This window comes from Pteropus vampyrus, unplaced genomic scaffold (assembly GCF_000151845.1).
Source record: "Pteropus vampyrus isolate Shadow unplaced genomic scaffold, Pvam_2.0 Scaffold36, whole genome shotgun sequence".
NCBI lineage: Eukaryota > Metazoa > Chordata > Mammalia > Chiroptera > Pteropodidae > Pteropus > Pteropus vampyrus.
Window position 1 is genome coordinate 3520890 of NW_011888817.1, and position 12680 is coordinate 3533569.

At 47.6% G+C, this 12680-nt stretch overlaps 1 protein-coding gene across 1 annotated transcript in view; it reads right to left on the minus strand.

The window, feature by feature from the left end:
- Window positions 1–9619, minus strand: part of IL22RA1 (interleukin 22 receptor subunit alpha 1) — a 13759-nt gene extending 4140 nt beyond the window's left edge. Inside the window, exons 1-5 of the mRNA XM_011357605.1 lie at window positions 9546–9619; window positions 5692–5824; window positions 4619–4797; window positions 2766–2941; window positions 1646–1784 (exon numbers count right to left, since the gene is read on the minus strand). Coding sequence (XP_011355907.1) covers window positions 1646–1784; window positions 2766–2941; window positions 4619–4797; window positions 5692–5824; window positions 9546–9588 — 670 coding nt within the window. The 5' untranslated portion in view covers window positions 9589–9619. The remainder of the gene's footprint in view (window positions 1–1645; window positions 1785–2765; window positions 2942–4618; window positions 4798–5691; window positions 5825–9545) is intronic.
- Between the last annotated feature and the right edge of the window lie 3061 nt (window positions 9620–12680).

The following is a 12680-nucleotide window of genomic DNA, read 5'->3' on the forward strand; positions in this document are numbered from 1 at the left end:
GAACTAGGGTCACTTACCAGCTGTGTGGTCACCGGCAATTTGCTTAACCTCTATGAGCCAGAGTTACTCCTCTGTAAAATGGGGATGATGCTACCTAACTTGCAGGACTGTCACAAAGATTAAGTGGGATGATATGGGTAAAGCATTTAACACAGTGCTCGGCAATAGAGTGAGTACTTAATAAATAGTAGGAATTGTTATTAATATACTTTCTTTTTGAGGATAGGGCGCCTTCTATATGTCAGCAGGAAAGAGCCAACAAAAAGTGTGATTTATATAAAAGCAGCTCCGGTCTTAGAATACCATGGCATTATATCATGAGCTAGATCATGTAGGGACAAGCCGGCGAAGGATAAGGGTGGGTGGTCTGCATGTTGTCAAGAAGCAGGGCCAGGCAGGGCTGGGCCATGGGTGAGGTTTGTCTAGTTCGGTCCAGGGGAGCGGGTCACGAATCGTCTCTATGCTCCCAGCTTAGTGCCTGTAACATTGGTTCCCTTATTCTAGTTCTCCTCTTGCCAAATTCCATTCTGGTCTCCCAGTGGAGCGGCCCTGTCTCTAGGAAGGCCATGCCCCGTGTAAGTGGCCAGTGCTGGCTGTTCCGCCAGGCATATCGTCCCCCGAAAATAAATGCACTGGGACTCTGGTGAAGAACTCAGTCTCCTGCAGACTTTGGGGCCGCTGATGAGTTGGGTTTCTGAACAAAACTGAGGACCAGAACCTACCTGATGATGGTTCTACCAACCTGCAGTTATATCCTAGGGCTCAGCTTTGCAGCCACCTCACCTCTGGTCATTAGAACAGAAATCACCTACTGACATCATTAATCTAAACGAGATGACCAAGGTGGAGACTGGTTTTCCAAACCCATCCAACCCACTGCTATTACTTTCATCCTCCAAACTTGCCACTCTGAGCATTACAACATTTATGTCGATGAAAATAAACACTAATAAAAATGTCACAATGCTTATGATGAGAGTTGAGTGTCGATGCGCCCGAGGAAGGGAGCACGGGACACCACCCCACTGAGCCGATGGCTTAAAACTATTTCTACAGTAGCACAATGGTGAGAACGTGGTCTCTAGAGTTAGGCCTAGTTCTATGGCTCACCCCTGGTGTGACCTCGGGTAAGTTACTTAAACACTCTGAACCTGTTTCCTCACTTGTAAAATGAAGATGATAATAGAACCTGCCTCATAGATTGCTCATGAGGATTGAGCTTAATAGTGCCTGGTCCCTGATTAGCGTTGCAGAAATGCTAGACGACATCACTGTTATTATTATTTGACTTTTGAAGATATTGAGGGAACTTTTTATCTTCTCTGCTCTCCCATTGCGAATTATTTCCCTGTATATCTCACCTAGGTTAATATTGACGTGAAATTGATTTAGCAGGGTACATACTAAGCTTGCCGGAGAGAGGAAATCCGGACGGAGGCTGGAGGCTGAAGATCAAACATATGCTGTAATAGCCCATCAGCTACGCATTTATGGGTAAACAAAGATTGACTTTAATAATACAGTAATAACCCTTCCGTAGTTTTTCAGAGCACTGCCAAGCCTCACCTTGGTTATAAGGAGGAAAGCACACAGTCAAGACTTGAATTCAAGAGTGCCCCCGCCCTCTGGCTTCAGCCAAACTTACCTGGCAGTGTCCTCACTCGGCACATGTAGGGGGCACTCTCTTTGGACCAGGTGGGAACAAAAATTATGATGGTTCCAAGGAACTCGGTGTCAGGGGTCAGGCCAATAAACTCGTATTCTCTCTGCTTCCCTCCAAGGTGCTGAATTTGACAGAGAATCCACAGAGACTCCTCTTACACACCAGTCTCCATACGGAGTCCAAGCAAGGCTGCTCACGCCTCTGCCCGGGTTACTGCATTTAATTAAATGGTTCCGCCAGCTCCCCAAACCGGAAACTGGCGGGTCAGTCTGCTGTGCTCTACTCCCATTCCCCTGCCTTCTGCTTTATCCCCAAATCTAGGCAGTCACCAAACTCCATTTACTTTTACTTAGAACGATGTCGGCCACACAATAAGCACTCAATAAATACTAGCTGCTGTTAACACCACTGCCACCATTAACACCATCAAATCCGCCACCACCGTGACTACCATCACCGTCACCACCATCACCACCAGGATTACCACGGCCACCACCACTACCATCACCACCACCATCACCACCCATTTATCAGGAGGCTATAGCAGTCATGAACGTGTATGTGCCTCATAATAGAGTTTCAAATATGCACAGAATTAAAGGGGAAAAATGGACAAATCCACAGTCACAGCTGGAGGTTGTAACACTATCAGCAACTAAAAGAACAATAGACTTCCACCAAATCAGAAAAGACATAAAAGATCTAACTATTACCCTTAGCCACCTTTATCTAATTGATATACTCCACCAAACAACTTCAAGATACATGTTCTTTTCAAGTGCACATGTAACATTCAGCAAGATAGGCCATATACTGAGCCATAGAACAAATCTCCATTAATATATAATGACTGAAATCATACAAGAGTATTTCCCTGATCTCAAACTGAATTAAATTATAAATTAATAACAAAATATTCAGTAAACCCCCAAATATTTGCCAAAAAGTAATTGTGATAAGGACTCTCCTTGCTTGATATTCTTAAATTACTCTCCTTGACTATTGAAATAATGATTCCTTCATCCTCCATTCTAGACCTCTACAGCATATCCTCAGCCCGTCTTCTCGACTTTATCTTCCCATGATGGTTCCACCTATTTACCATTTGGTAGGTATGGTTGACGTAGAGGTCCAAGCGGTAGAATAGATCTTGGAAGATATCCTCCAGGGTCTGCTGGTGGCCATCCCCTGTGTAGAAGGGCGTGGAGGTGGGATGGACAATCATCTGGATGGATCTCACCTTGGGGATACAGGTCACATCAGGTGGTTTGATAGTAGCTGGAAAAAGGAAGAGAGAAAAAAGATAAGAAAAGATCGGAATCAGCCAGTAGTATCCGAGGCTGCCCTGGACCATAGGAAATGACTGTTTTCCTACTCCTCCCACCCCCCACCCCAGTTATGCTTCTGAAAGCATCAGCTAAACAAACAGGCAAGAAGAGAGAAGTTCTGCAATCAACCAGTGTTTGGGTTTAAGGCCAGCCAAGGAGTGACCAAGGGTGAGTAGGAAGAGCCCAGGGAGAAGGGTCTTGGTCCCCTAGGTTGATCATGCCCTTGGCCCGGCCCCCACACATCCCAGTCCACCCATCCCCACCCTGAGTCTGCCTGAAGCACCCATCCCCCTAGTCTATTGGCAATGATAGCTTTGGGGACTGATGACGGTTCAACGACCTATCTTAAATAATGTTTGGGGCAATGGCCAGAACTAATAGTTTAACCTTTCTCCAGAAGGAACTTTCTAAATAACCAAATGACCTTTACTGGTTTCCAGACCCCTTTGGGAACTGGATGAATGCTATAACTCTTTTCTCCTCCAAAATGTACTTATATAAAAGTCTTGCCCTCAGTTTCAGGGGTTCATGAACCCTACACCCCCTGAAGTGAATTTATAAAAACCCTCAAGAGTCCATTGACTTCCAATATTAAAAACATCTGAGCTAGAAGAATGTTCACTTTAGAATTGTTTATAAAATTGAAAAGCTGAGTTAAATGTCTTCAAAGGTGAATTAGGGAAGTAAATTAGAGTACCTCTATAGAATGGATCATCTTTAGCCATGAAATATCATGTTGCAGAAAAATATTTAATGGGCATGAGCAAATGTTCATGATACCATTATATGAAAAATAAACAATGAAATTACAAGAGCATATACAGTTTCTAGTAACTGTAGTTATATTTAAGTGTTCTAATTATTTTGGGCTACTTTTATTATTATTTTGGGTTTTTCTATATTTTCCAAAATTTCTACAATAAACATATTAATTGAACAAAACAAGAAAAAAATAAATTGTTTAATTTAATTTTTTATTTTCTTAAGAAACCATGTGGCTGTTAAGTCAGTTAGTGAACATCATCACCTGCTTAACTTGTGTGGGGAGTTTGGCAATGCATATCATTCATTCATTCATTCATTATGCATTGAGCATCTCCTATGTGCCAGGCACTATGCTAAGGGCTGGGAATACAGTGGATTCCACGCTCACACACGCCCTCACCGAGCTCTTGTGTCAGTGGGGGAGGCTGATGGTATACAAGAAGCAAACACAATAATTGCAGATTGAGATATGAGCTATGAAGACAATGAACAGTTTACCGTGACAGGATGTCAACAGGTGGTAACCTAGTGAAATCAGGTTGAAGGCTGGGAGTGAGGATGCTCACTTAGGAGGTGATGTTGAATCTGACACCAGACTAGGATTGGAAAAGAGTAAAAAGGAGAGGTGGGGGGACAAGTGCAGAGGCCCTGGTTGTGGTCAAGAGAAGATGAAGGTGGTCCGATCTGGGTTGGTCGGGATGGAGATGAAGAAAGATGAACAACCACACTGGGGATGTTCTCCAGTAGGGATGCCTTCCCTAAAAGCCACAATCCCAACAGCTTCCCGCTTAGCCCCCTGAGGCAGAGTCCTTCTGGGCCAGTCTCCTCACCTCCCCATAATAAGAGGGGCTCGCCTACTCACTGTGTTGCAGTGAGCTGAACCGGTCGGTCATCTTGGTAGCTGACCGGCCTCCCGTGCTGATGGCGGTGACCCTAGCATAGTATTGTTCTGTGAGGTTGCTGGTCTCCATGGTCAGGTTGCAAGATTTCCGGGTGATCCGCTGGCAGCCTGTCTTCACCAGCCACTCGACCTCTCCGTACCTGTAGGCAAGGGAGGGGCCGGAGCACACCTTCAATGAGCAGGCCTGGCATCAGGCCTGTGGTTTATTAATAATGATAACAATATCGAATATTTACTTAGCACTTTCTGTGTCCCAGGCCTTTTATGTGGATGATCTGTTAGTCCTCACATTGATCCCGTGAGGTTCATATGTTATTCTCCCTCCTTTTCAAATAAGGAAGCTGAGGCTTAGGAGTAAAAATGCCTCTGGGGAGCCAGGATTTGAATCCAGCCAGTTCGAGTCCACATTCTGGGCTCATTGTCACCCTCGTCCTTTGAGGCAGGCACTGGTATCCCACTTTACAGATGAGAGAACTGAGGCTCAGAGAGAGGAAGTGACCTACCACAGGATAACGTGACAGGACCAGGAATGAAACCCAGGTTTGCAGACTCTTGAGCCCATGCCAGCCCTCCTCCCTGAGTGAGAATGGTAGCATGGGCCGGAGACAATGGGCACGACCATTTGTTGACCCAATCTCACCAATGAGAATAAAACAATTTGCTGCCAGGTACCAGTGCCACTGACTATCTTATTTAATACACCTAAGAACCCTGTGATGAAGGTACTATCGTTATCTTTACTTTATGGATGGGGAAACTGAGGCTTGGTGTGGTTACCCAATCGTCCAAGGTTATATAAGTGAGAGCTAGCATTTGAGCCTGGGCAGTTTGGTTCTAAAGCCCATACTTTTAACCATTATTTTATTCTCTCTCTGCAGAAGAAACATAAAGTAGCAGAGGTATATTGCGGGGCGGGGTTTGCTGTGTAACACCAGTCCCGGTGAGGGGCATGGGGACACATCGAAGGGGAGATTTTCTTGGAGAGATTGGTTTCAGAGCAGGTCAGAAGAGGTCGTATTGGGAGGGAAGCCTACGTCTTATACTCGACACTGTAGACTGTGTCTGGGGTGCTCTCCGGCCCGCTGTCCCAAGTCAGGATGTTTTCGAAGTTGCTGGACTGGAATTTCACGTGCTGAAGAAGATCCGAGGTGTCCTCAGCAATGTGAGCTGCAGGAAGTGGGACCAGGGTAAGCAGATGAGTTTGTGGGCTCCATACCCCAGCCTTCTAACAAACTTCCCAAAGAGGGGGAGCGAGGACTAGCACCCACTCGCCAGAGGCTGCGCTCACTGACCATCACTGTTCACCTTCACTTAGTTTCTTTTTCATTGAGCTATAATTCACATTCCATAAAATTCACTATTTTCAAGGGTACAAGTCAGTGGTTTCTTAGTATATTCACAAAGTTATGCAACCATTGCCACTATCTAATTCCAGAACGTTCCATCACTCCCAAAAGAAGCCCTGCATCCATCAGCAGTCACTTACTATTCTTTCTCTCTCCCAGCCTTAGGCCACCACTAATTTGCTTTTTCTCTATGGATTTGCCTATTTGGACTTTTCATACACATAGAGTTACATAATATGTGGTTTTTGTGTTTGGCTTCTTTCACTTAGTGTAATGTCATCGAGGTTCATCCATATTGCAGCATGAATCGGCACTTATTTTCTTTTTATGGCTGAATAATATTCCATCATATGGATAGACCACATTTTGTTTATCCATTCATCAGTTGATGGACATTTGTGTTGTTTCCACATCGTGGTTATTGTGAATAACGCTGCTGTAAACATTTGAGTACAAATTTTCAAGTAGACATACGTTTTCCGTTCTCTTGGGTGTATAGCTAGGAATGGAATAGCTGGGTCATGTGTTAGTTCTGTGTTTAAGTTTTCGAAGAACCACCAGCTGTTTTCCAAGGTGGCCGCACCATCTTGCATTCCCACCGGCAATGTTCGAGTGGTCCGGTAATTCCACATCCTTGCCAACACTTGTTTTTGTCTCTCATTCACTTCTTAACACCATTCAAAGTTGGTGTCTTCACCCATGTTTCAGAGATAGTCAACTAAGATGTCTAAGAATTAACTTGTCCAGAGTCAAGTTATCAAGGATGGAGAAGATGTGAATTCCTGCCTCTCTGTTGGCTGAACTGACCCCTGCCCACCCACAATGTGCCTTGTTGGGAAGGCAAAGGCTCCATGTGTGGTCATATGGACTTCGCAGTGAGAAGGGATGCTGACTGAGGCCACATGTAGGCAGGGTGACCTTTCTGTTTAAGCAATCAGAACTTCAATTTCTTCGTCTCTAAAACAGGAATAATTTGACTTGCCTAAAAATGAGCAACAATGACAGTAGCGGCAGCTGACCTTTGTGACATGCACATTAAATGCTGGGCACAGGGTTAAGCCTCTTACTTTATTAAATCCCCAAGATGACCTGATGAGGCGGTCATTTCTATTATCCTCATTTTATGGATGAGAAAAACCAAGGCTCAGAGAGGGCTTGACTTATTGGACTCTTCTCTCGGCCCTCCAAGATTGGTCTATGGAAAGGAAGAGGGTGCGGCAAAATGGTGGCAAGGGCTGGCAGCTGGCTCTGAGTGTGCTTGGAAGGGCTGGTGGGCCGGGCGGGAAATAAACAGGTGCAGATCCAGTTGAGTCGAGGCCTTAAGGCCTTGTGTGTGTATGTGTCTTTGATGTGTATGTATGTATGTATGTATGTATGTATGCATGTATGTATGTATGTATGTACCTGGATGTGCCCAAGGTATAAGGAAGCAGACGGTTATGTATTCCCCTACTCCAAGTCCACACACAGTACTTCTGTGAGAGAAGTCCATGGACTTGGGAACCTCCTATAGGGATGGGGAGGAATTTTAGGACAGCCCGACTGACTCTGCTGTGTATCCACTGGCTAAAGCTAAGGCCACACACTTCTCTAATCTGGGTTGGTCAGGCCTAGCAGTGGCAGAAATCTTTGTGTTCCAGAATTCCTGGAGACCTGGAATGGGGTTTAGGGGATGGGGTGGGGGGCGGGGCAGGGAGCGGGTCAGTCTTACTGCCTCTAGACAAGGTAATAGCTGTGCCACTGAGCCCTAAGGTGTGGCCGACATCTTGTTCGGATTCTGGGCAGAATTGAGAGCTGTTATTGAGGAAAGGGTCCTGGATTCAGGGCTGGGTCTTGAGGGGAGGGAGGGAGTCCACTTGAGGTTAGAACTGAATAGTGGCTTCTGGCGAGATGCTAGGGTCAAAGGCGAGATGGAGACTGGGATTTGAGGGAAGGCCAGGGTCTGTCTGGAGGTAGGCTTAGGCTTCCCTTGTGGGGGGTTAGGGTCTGCAGTGGGAAGGTCGCTGATTGGAGTTAGTACCCTGGTGGGCTATGCGGGTTGTGGGGAGGCTAGTGGCTGAGGCTGGAACATGCTCAGGAGGTGCTGGCCCAGACCGGGTGGAGGCTGGCACCACTTTTCAGGACGAACTGAAGTTGGCTTCCTGAAATGAGGTGGTGGATCTTGGCTGGCCTCCCTCTTTTAGGAGGTGTGAAGGGCTAACGAGTTCTCCCCTTTCTTCCCACCCCGCTCGTTTCTTTGCCTCCCCAGACCCAGCATCTATTCCTCAGTCTGCGTCATTTCTGCACTTCCTGGGTGAAAGTCTACGTTGTAAAACCCTGGGAAGACACGTGTTGTTGAGACTGATGGACTGGCAGACCTTATAGAAGAAAGTTTTCACAATTCCATGGAAAAACAATTCCCAGTTGGGAAGCTGAGGGAAAACAAACAAAAACAATTCGACAGGCTCTGGAATCAGCCTAAGAAAGCTGGGGTGAGGGAACCTGGGTCCCTTAAGTGACATTAACAGTCTCTGAAGGACTATTTCCAGTGGGTCCTCCATCTTAAAGGGCCAGGAGCCTCCAAGACTCCCAAACGGAACGGACGAAGATCTAAAGGAACATGTCTTGGGGTCTCTTGGGGATGCACCATGTCTTCCTAGCTCATCACAGGTCCAGTGCGTTGGGCCCAGTGGGATGCCAGGGGGATGACAGACTGGAGGGGCCCAGGCAGCACGTGGAAACACTGTAGATCCAGTCAGCACTGGCCAGGGTCATTGGCAAGGGGACTGGGAAGCCTTGGCCCTTCATGGGCCCATCCTGCACTTGAACTAGAAGGGGCCATCTTCCCCTCTGCAGTCAGGACTATGCTGTCGCTTCTAGAGAAAGTTCTCTGAATTTCATTAAACTTCTCGGGGCAGACGCAATCTAGGATCTCACGTGTTTGTCTGAAAGTTCTCCGTAATGATCATCAAAACATCCATCTAATTTGATTTGAAAACTATGTCTTTTAGTCCTGTTTTTTAGTCCTATTTTAAGATCTAATAATGCGGCGGACTTGGCCACTATAGGAGAAAATGCTTTTTCATGTCTAGCAAGAGGTGCCCAAAGAGGCCCCCACAAGGTGTGGTGGGAGGCCATGGCCAGACTCAAGCTTCGGCCACCTGTCCCTTCTCTGTGTCCCCTTGTTAGGCCAGTGCTAGACAGAAGCAGGGGATTGAATGGTATAACTTCTATCAGAACGATTTGAGGGGTCAAAGAATGTCTTCCCTCAAGCCAATTCTCCACTCACTGGGGTGGGGGATCCAGCACCCCAGTTCCGACAGTTGGCTGCATCCCTGAGTCTTGAGGGTCAGTTGAGTCTCTGGAAGAACTCAGGGTCTGAGGGCCCTTATTCTCCCCAGTAACCTGAGCCACATGCACCTCTCCGGGGACACTCAGCACCCAGCTCAGCCCTAGCAGAGAAGAAACTGAAACTGGCTGTCCTGGGCTGGGCGGAATGTCGGGCCATGATCCTGATCGCTGGCTCCTCGGTGGGCGGGGACCACAGGGCAGTGGGTACTCACCGACCAGGGATCCCACAGCCAGGATGGTCAGTAGCGTCCTCATCGGGCCGGGCACAAAGCCCTCTTTTGGCCTCCACTCTGGGCCGAGCACTGAGGGAGGGCTGGGAAGATATGCCGCCTTGGCAGCTGACTCCACCTGGGCTGGGGCTCGGGGCGGGGAAAGCCGGGGAGGGTGGGACCTGAGCAATGAGGAGCGGGTACAAAGGTGCCTGGCTTGGGTGCTTCAGAATTCCAGGTCCTGGGTGTTCCCTTCTAGTTGCAGAAAACAGCGACAGTGACAGGCCAGCTTGTTTATCTGGTCTGGTGGCTGATTCATCCCCAGACTCTTCGAGCTGAGAGGCAGAAAAGGCAATAAGAATCCACGATGTACAGCCTTATTAGAGAGCAATCGGGCATTGTGTATCAAAAGCCTGCCCCAGTAATTCCATTCCTGGGGGTTTACCTGAGGAAAATAGCTGGACAAAGGAGCAGAACCTACATTCCAGAATGTTTCTTGTGGCAAAGGAAAAGCTAGGACTCCTCGGCTTTGCTCCAGCAGGAGGAGATAGATATAGGATGTCTGCTGCCCCTCCTGTGCCCCATAGCAAAGCAGGTCCCTCATGCTGGACGATGGGAAGGGACCAGCTTTCCTCCTAGAGAGGTCGCTGGGGTGAGAAGCCCAGGCTCGCTTACCTTGAGCCTTTGAGGTCAGGAACCTGCTAAAGGCTAGGAAAAAACAAAACAAAAACAAAAAATGGATCTCAAATTGAACTTCAGGGACTCTTTCTACTGTGCTAAAGACAGGGGCAGAATTCATGAATGGGCCTTTAGCTTGGGACAATGGCTATCAAGCTGCTCAACCAAGCTGTCATTCTGCTCAGACGAACTTCCTCTTCTTTGACGCCCATGCTGCACGATGCTTGTGACAACTCTAGCCCACCAGTCTCACAAAACAAAACAAAACAAAACAAAACAAAACAAAACAATACAAAGCAAAACAAAGCAAAACTTCTAGAGCTCTGGTCTGCTGCGCATTTGGCATGGTCTAATATTACTCTTCAGTTTGAGACTGGAAAGGAGAGACTCGAGTCGGGCAAGGTAAGACAAGAGGACCCTGTTCAAATATCAGAGGGGCTGCTGCATGGAGAAAGGTCTAGTCCCGCTCTGTGAACTACCTCTAAACAGGACAACTTGGGGTGGGGGAAGCAAGAGGATATATTAAGGAGACAGACTTTTTCTTTTTCGATGTCAGTAAAATCTGCTTTAGTCAAGGCACTGAGGAAGGGCCTGGTGTCTCTCCCTCTTATTCAGATTTCTCATAATGGTAAAACAGTGCTAAAAGTTTGGGACTGTGGCTTCTGTTGGGATGTTCTGAATTCAGATATACTATGTGCAAATGAAGACCGTCTGTATTTAGTGAATTTAATTCATCCCTATTATCAAAGAACATATCGCTCCTGATGAAAAGTCCCACGACTGTTGATTCGTAAATTTCTAAATACGTACAGTCCAGCTCTGTGCTCCAGTGGCCCCCTGTCTCTCCCCCATCCTAGTATGTATTGTATCATGTGATTTGCTTCCCCTTGTCGCCGACTATGGGGACAAAGCATGTAACTTGCTCCCCTCGACATCCCAGCGTCCACTGGACGCTGGCCCACAGCAGGTACATGGTATTATTTGCTGAATGAGTGAGTGAACCGGGGTGAGCTGGCCAGGGCTTCAATACTGGCTGTGGAACATCCCTAAGCTATAGAAAAAGCAGGTTCTAAAATGACAAATACTCAGGAATGTGACCTGCTCTTGTCCCTTCTTTCAACACTCAGGGATTCCAGAACCTGTTCTGTAGAAGCAAGAACATTCAAAAGGCAGTGCGGCGTGCTTGGGGGCGGGGGCAGTGCTGAGCCATCTCAGGTTTGTGACGCAACAGTGAGAACCTGAAGGAGATCCTGGTCATTCACGGAGGGAAGAGCAAGGAACGAAACTCCGGACACTTGCCCCGGAGCCTCTTCTTAGAGAAAAGCCTGAGAATCCAACGCACGTTAGAACCCCCAGACCCGGCCTGTGTCAGTCAGGGACATTGATTTAGATGTTCCAGATTGGGCGTCTGGGTCTTGACCTTAGCCTGCACCTGACTCCAGGTGGCCTTGGGTAAGTCTTGTCCCCTCTTTGGGCCTCAGTTTCTCTGTCTGTCAAGGAGGCTTGGTTTAGAAGGAGTCTAAAGGAACTTGGAACTTGAATGGCCTCTGCTTCTGTGTCACTGAGGGGTCGGAAACCTCCTCTGACATCTCAAAATTCCCTTTATGGCGAGTGTCAGTGACATAGCACAAATTCAGCTCAACACTTACTGACTCTGCTTATAATTTCGGATCTCTCTCAGAGTTCCTGAAGCTTATAACATACGTAGAAGACCACGCTTCTTCATAAAGACATTAAGGATACCTGGCGTCTCATGCCAGGATTGGGGGAGCAGTTGCAGATGGCCTCTGGGAACCGGGAAGTGAACAGAATATGAGCTTTGGGCAGACAGTCCTGGGTTTGAATCCCAGCTCTGGCACTTGCCTGCAATGTGCAGGCTGCTTAATTTCTCACCCTCATTTCTCTCATCCACAAAAAGGAAAAACAACAATCTCTACTCCTCGGGGTTGCTGGGAGGGTTAAACGAGCTGGTGTCTCCCGACAGCTTTCTGAGGTGGAGATGATGCCTCCCGCAGTGTCTCCTCTGTTACAACGTGAGGACAAAGGACCAAGTGAAGTCCCTTGAAAACTTTGCAAAAACGCAGACTCCTGGATTGTAGGCATGGGGCTGGTGGGAGGGGTCCATGAGGATAGTGATAAATGCGTTAGTGTCTGAGGCCAAATTCCAGGGATATGGGAGTTCGGGCATCCTACAGGTTAGGTGTCGAGGCTGAATCAGGGTTACTTAGGGTAGAGGCATCCCACGAAGGGATCCGGAGCTCAGAGATGGGAGTAGGGGTGAGATTCTGAGCCCCTGTTGGAATCTGGCTTCCAAGACGGTCCATTTAGTGTCCGGAGAAGCCATGGCTTATGGCGGGGTGAGATGCGCTGTGCAAGAACCGATGGGACTCGCCCTGGAGGCGTCGACACCTGGAGGGGGCCTCCCACCTCACTTTCTCCTCCTAACCCACTTAGAGAGAC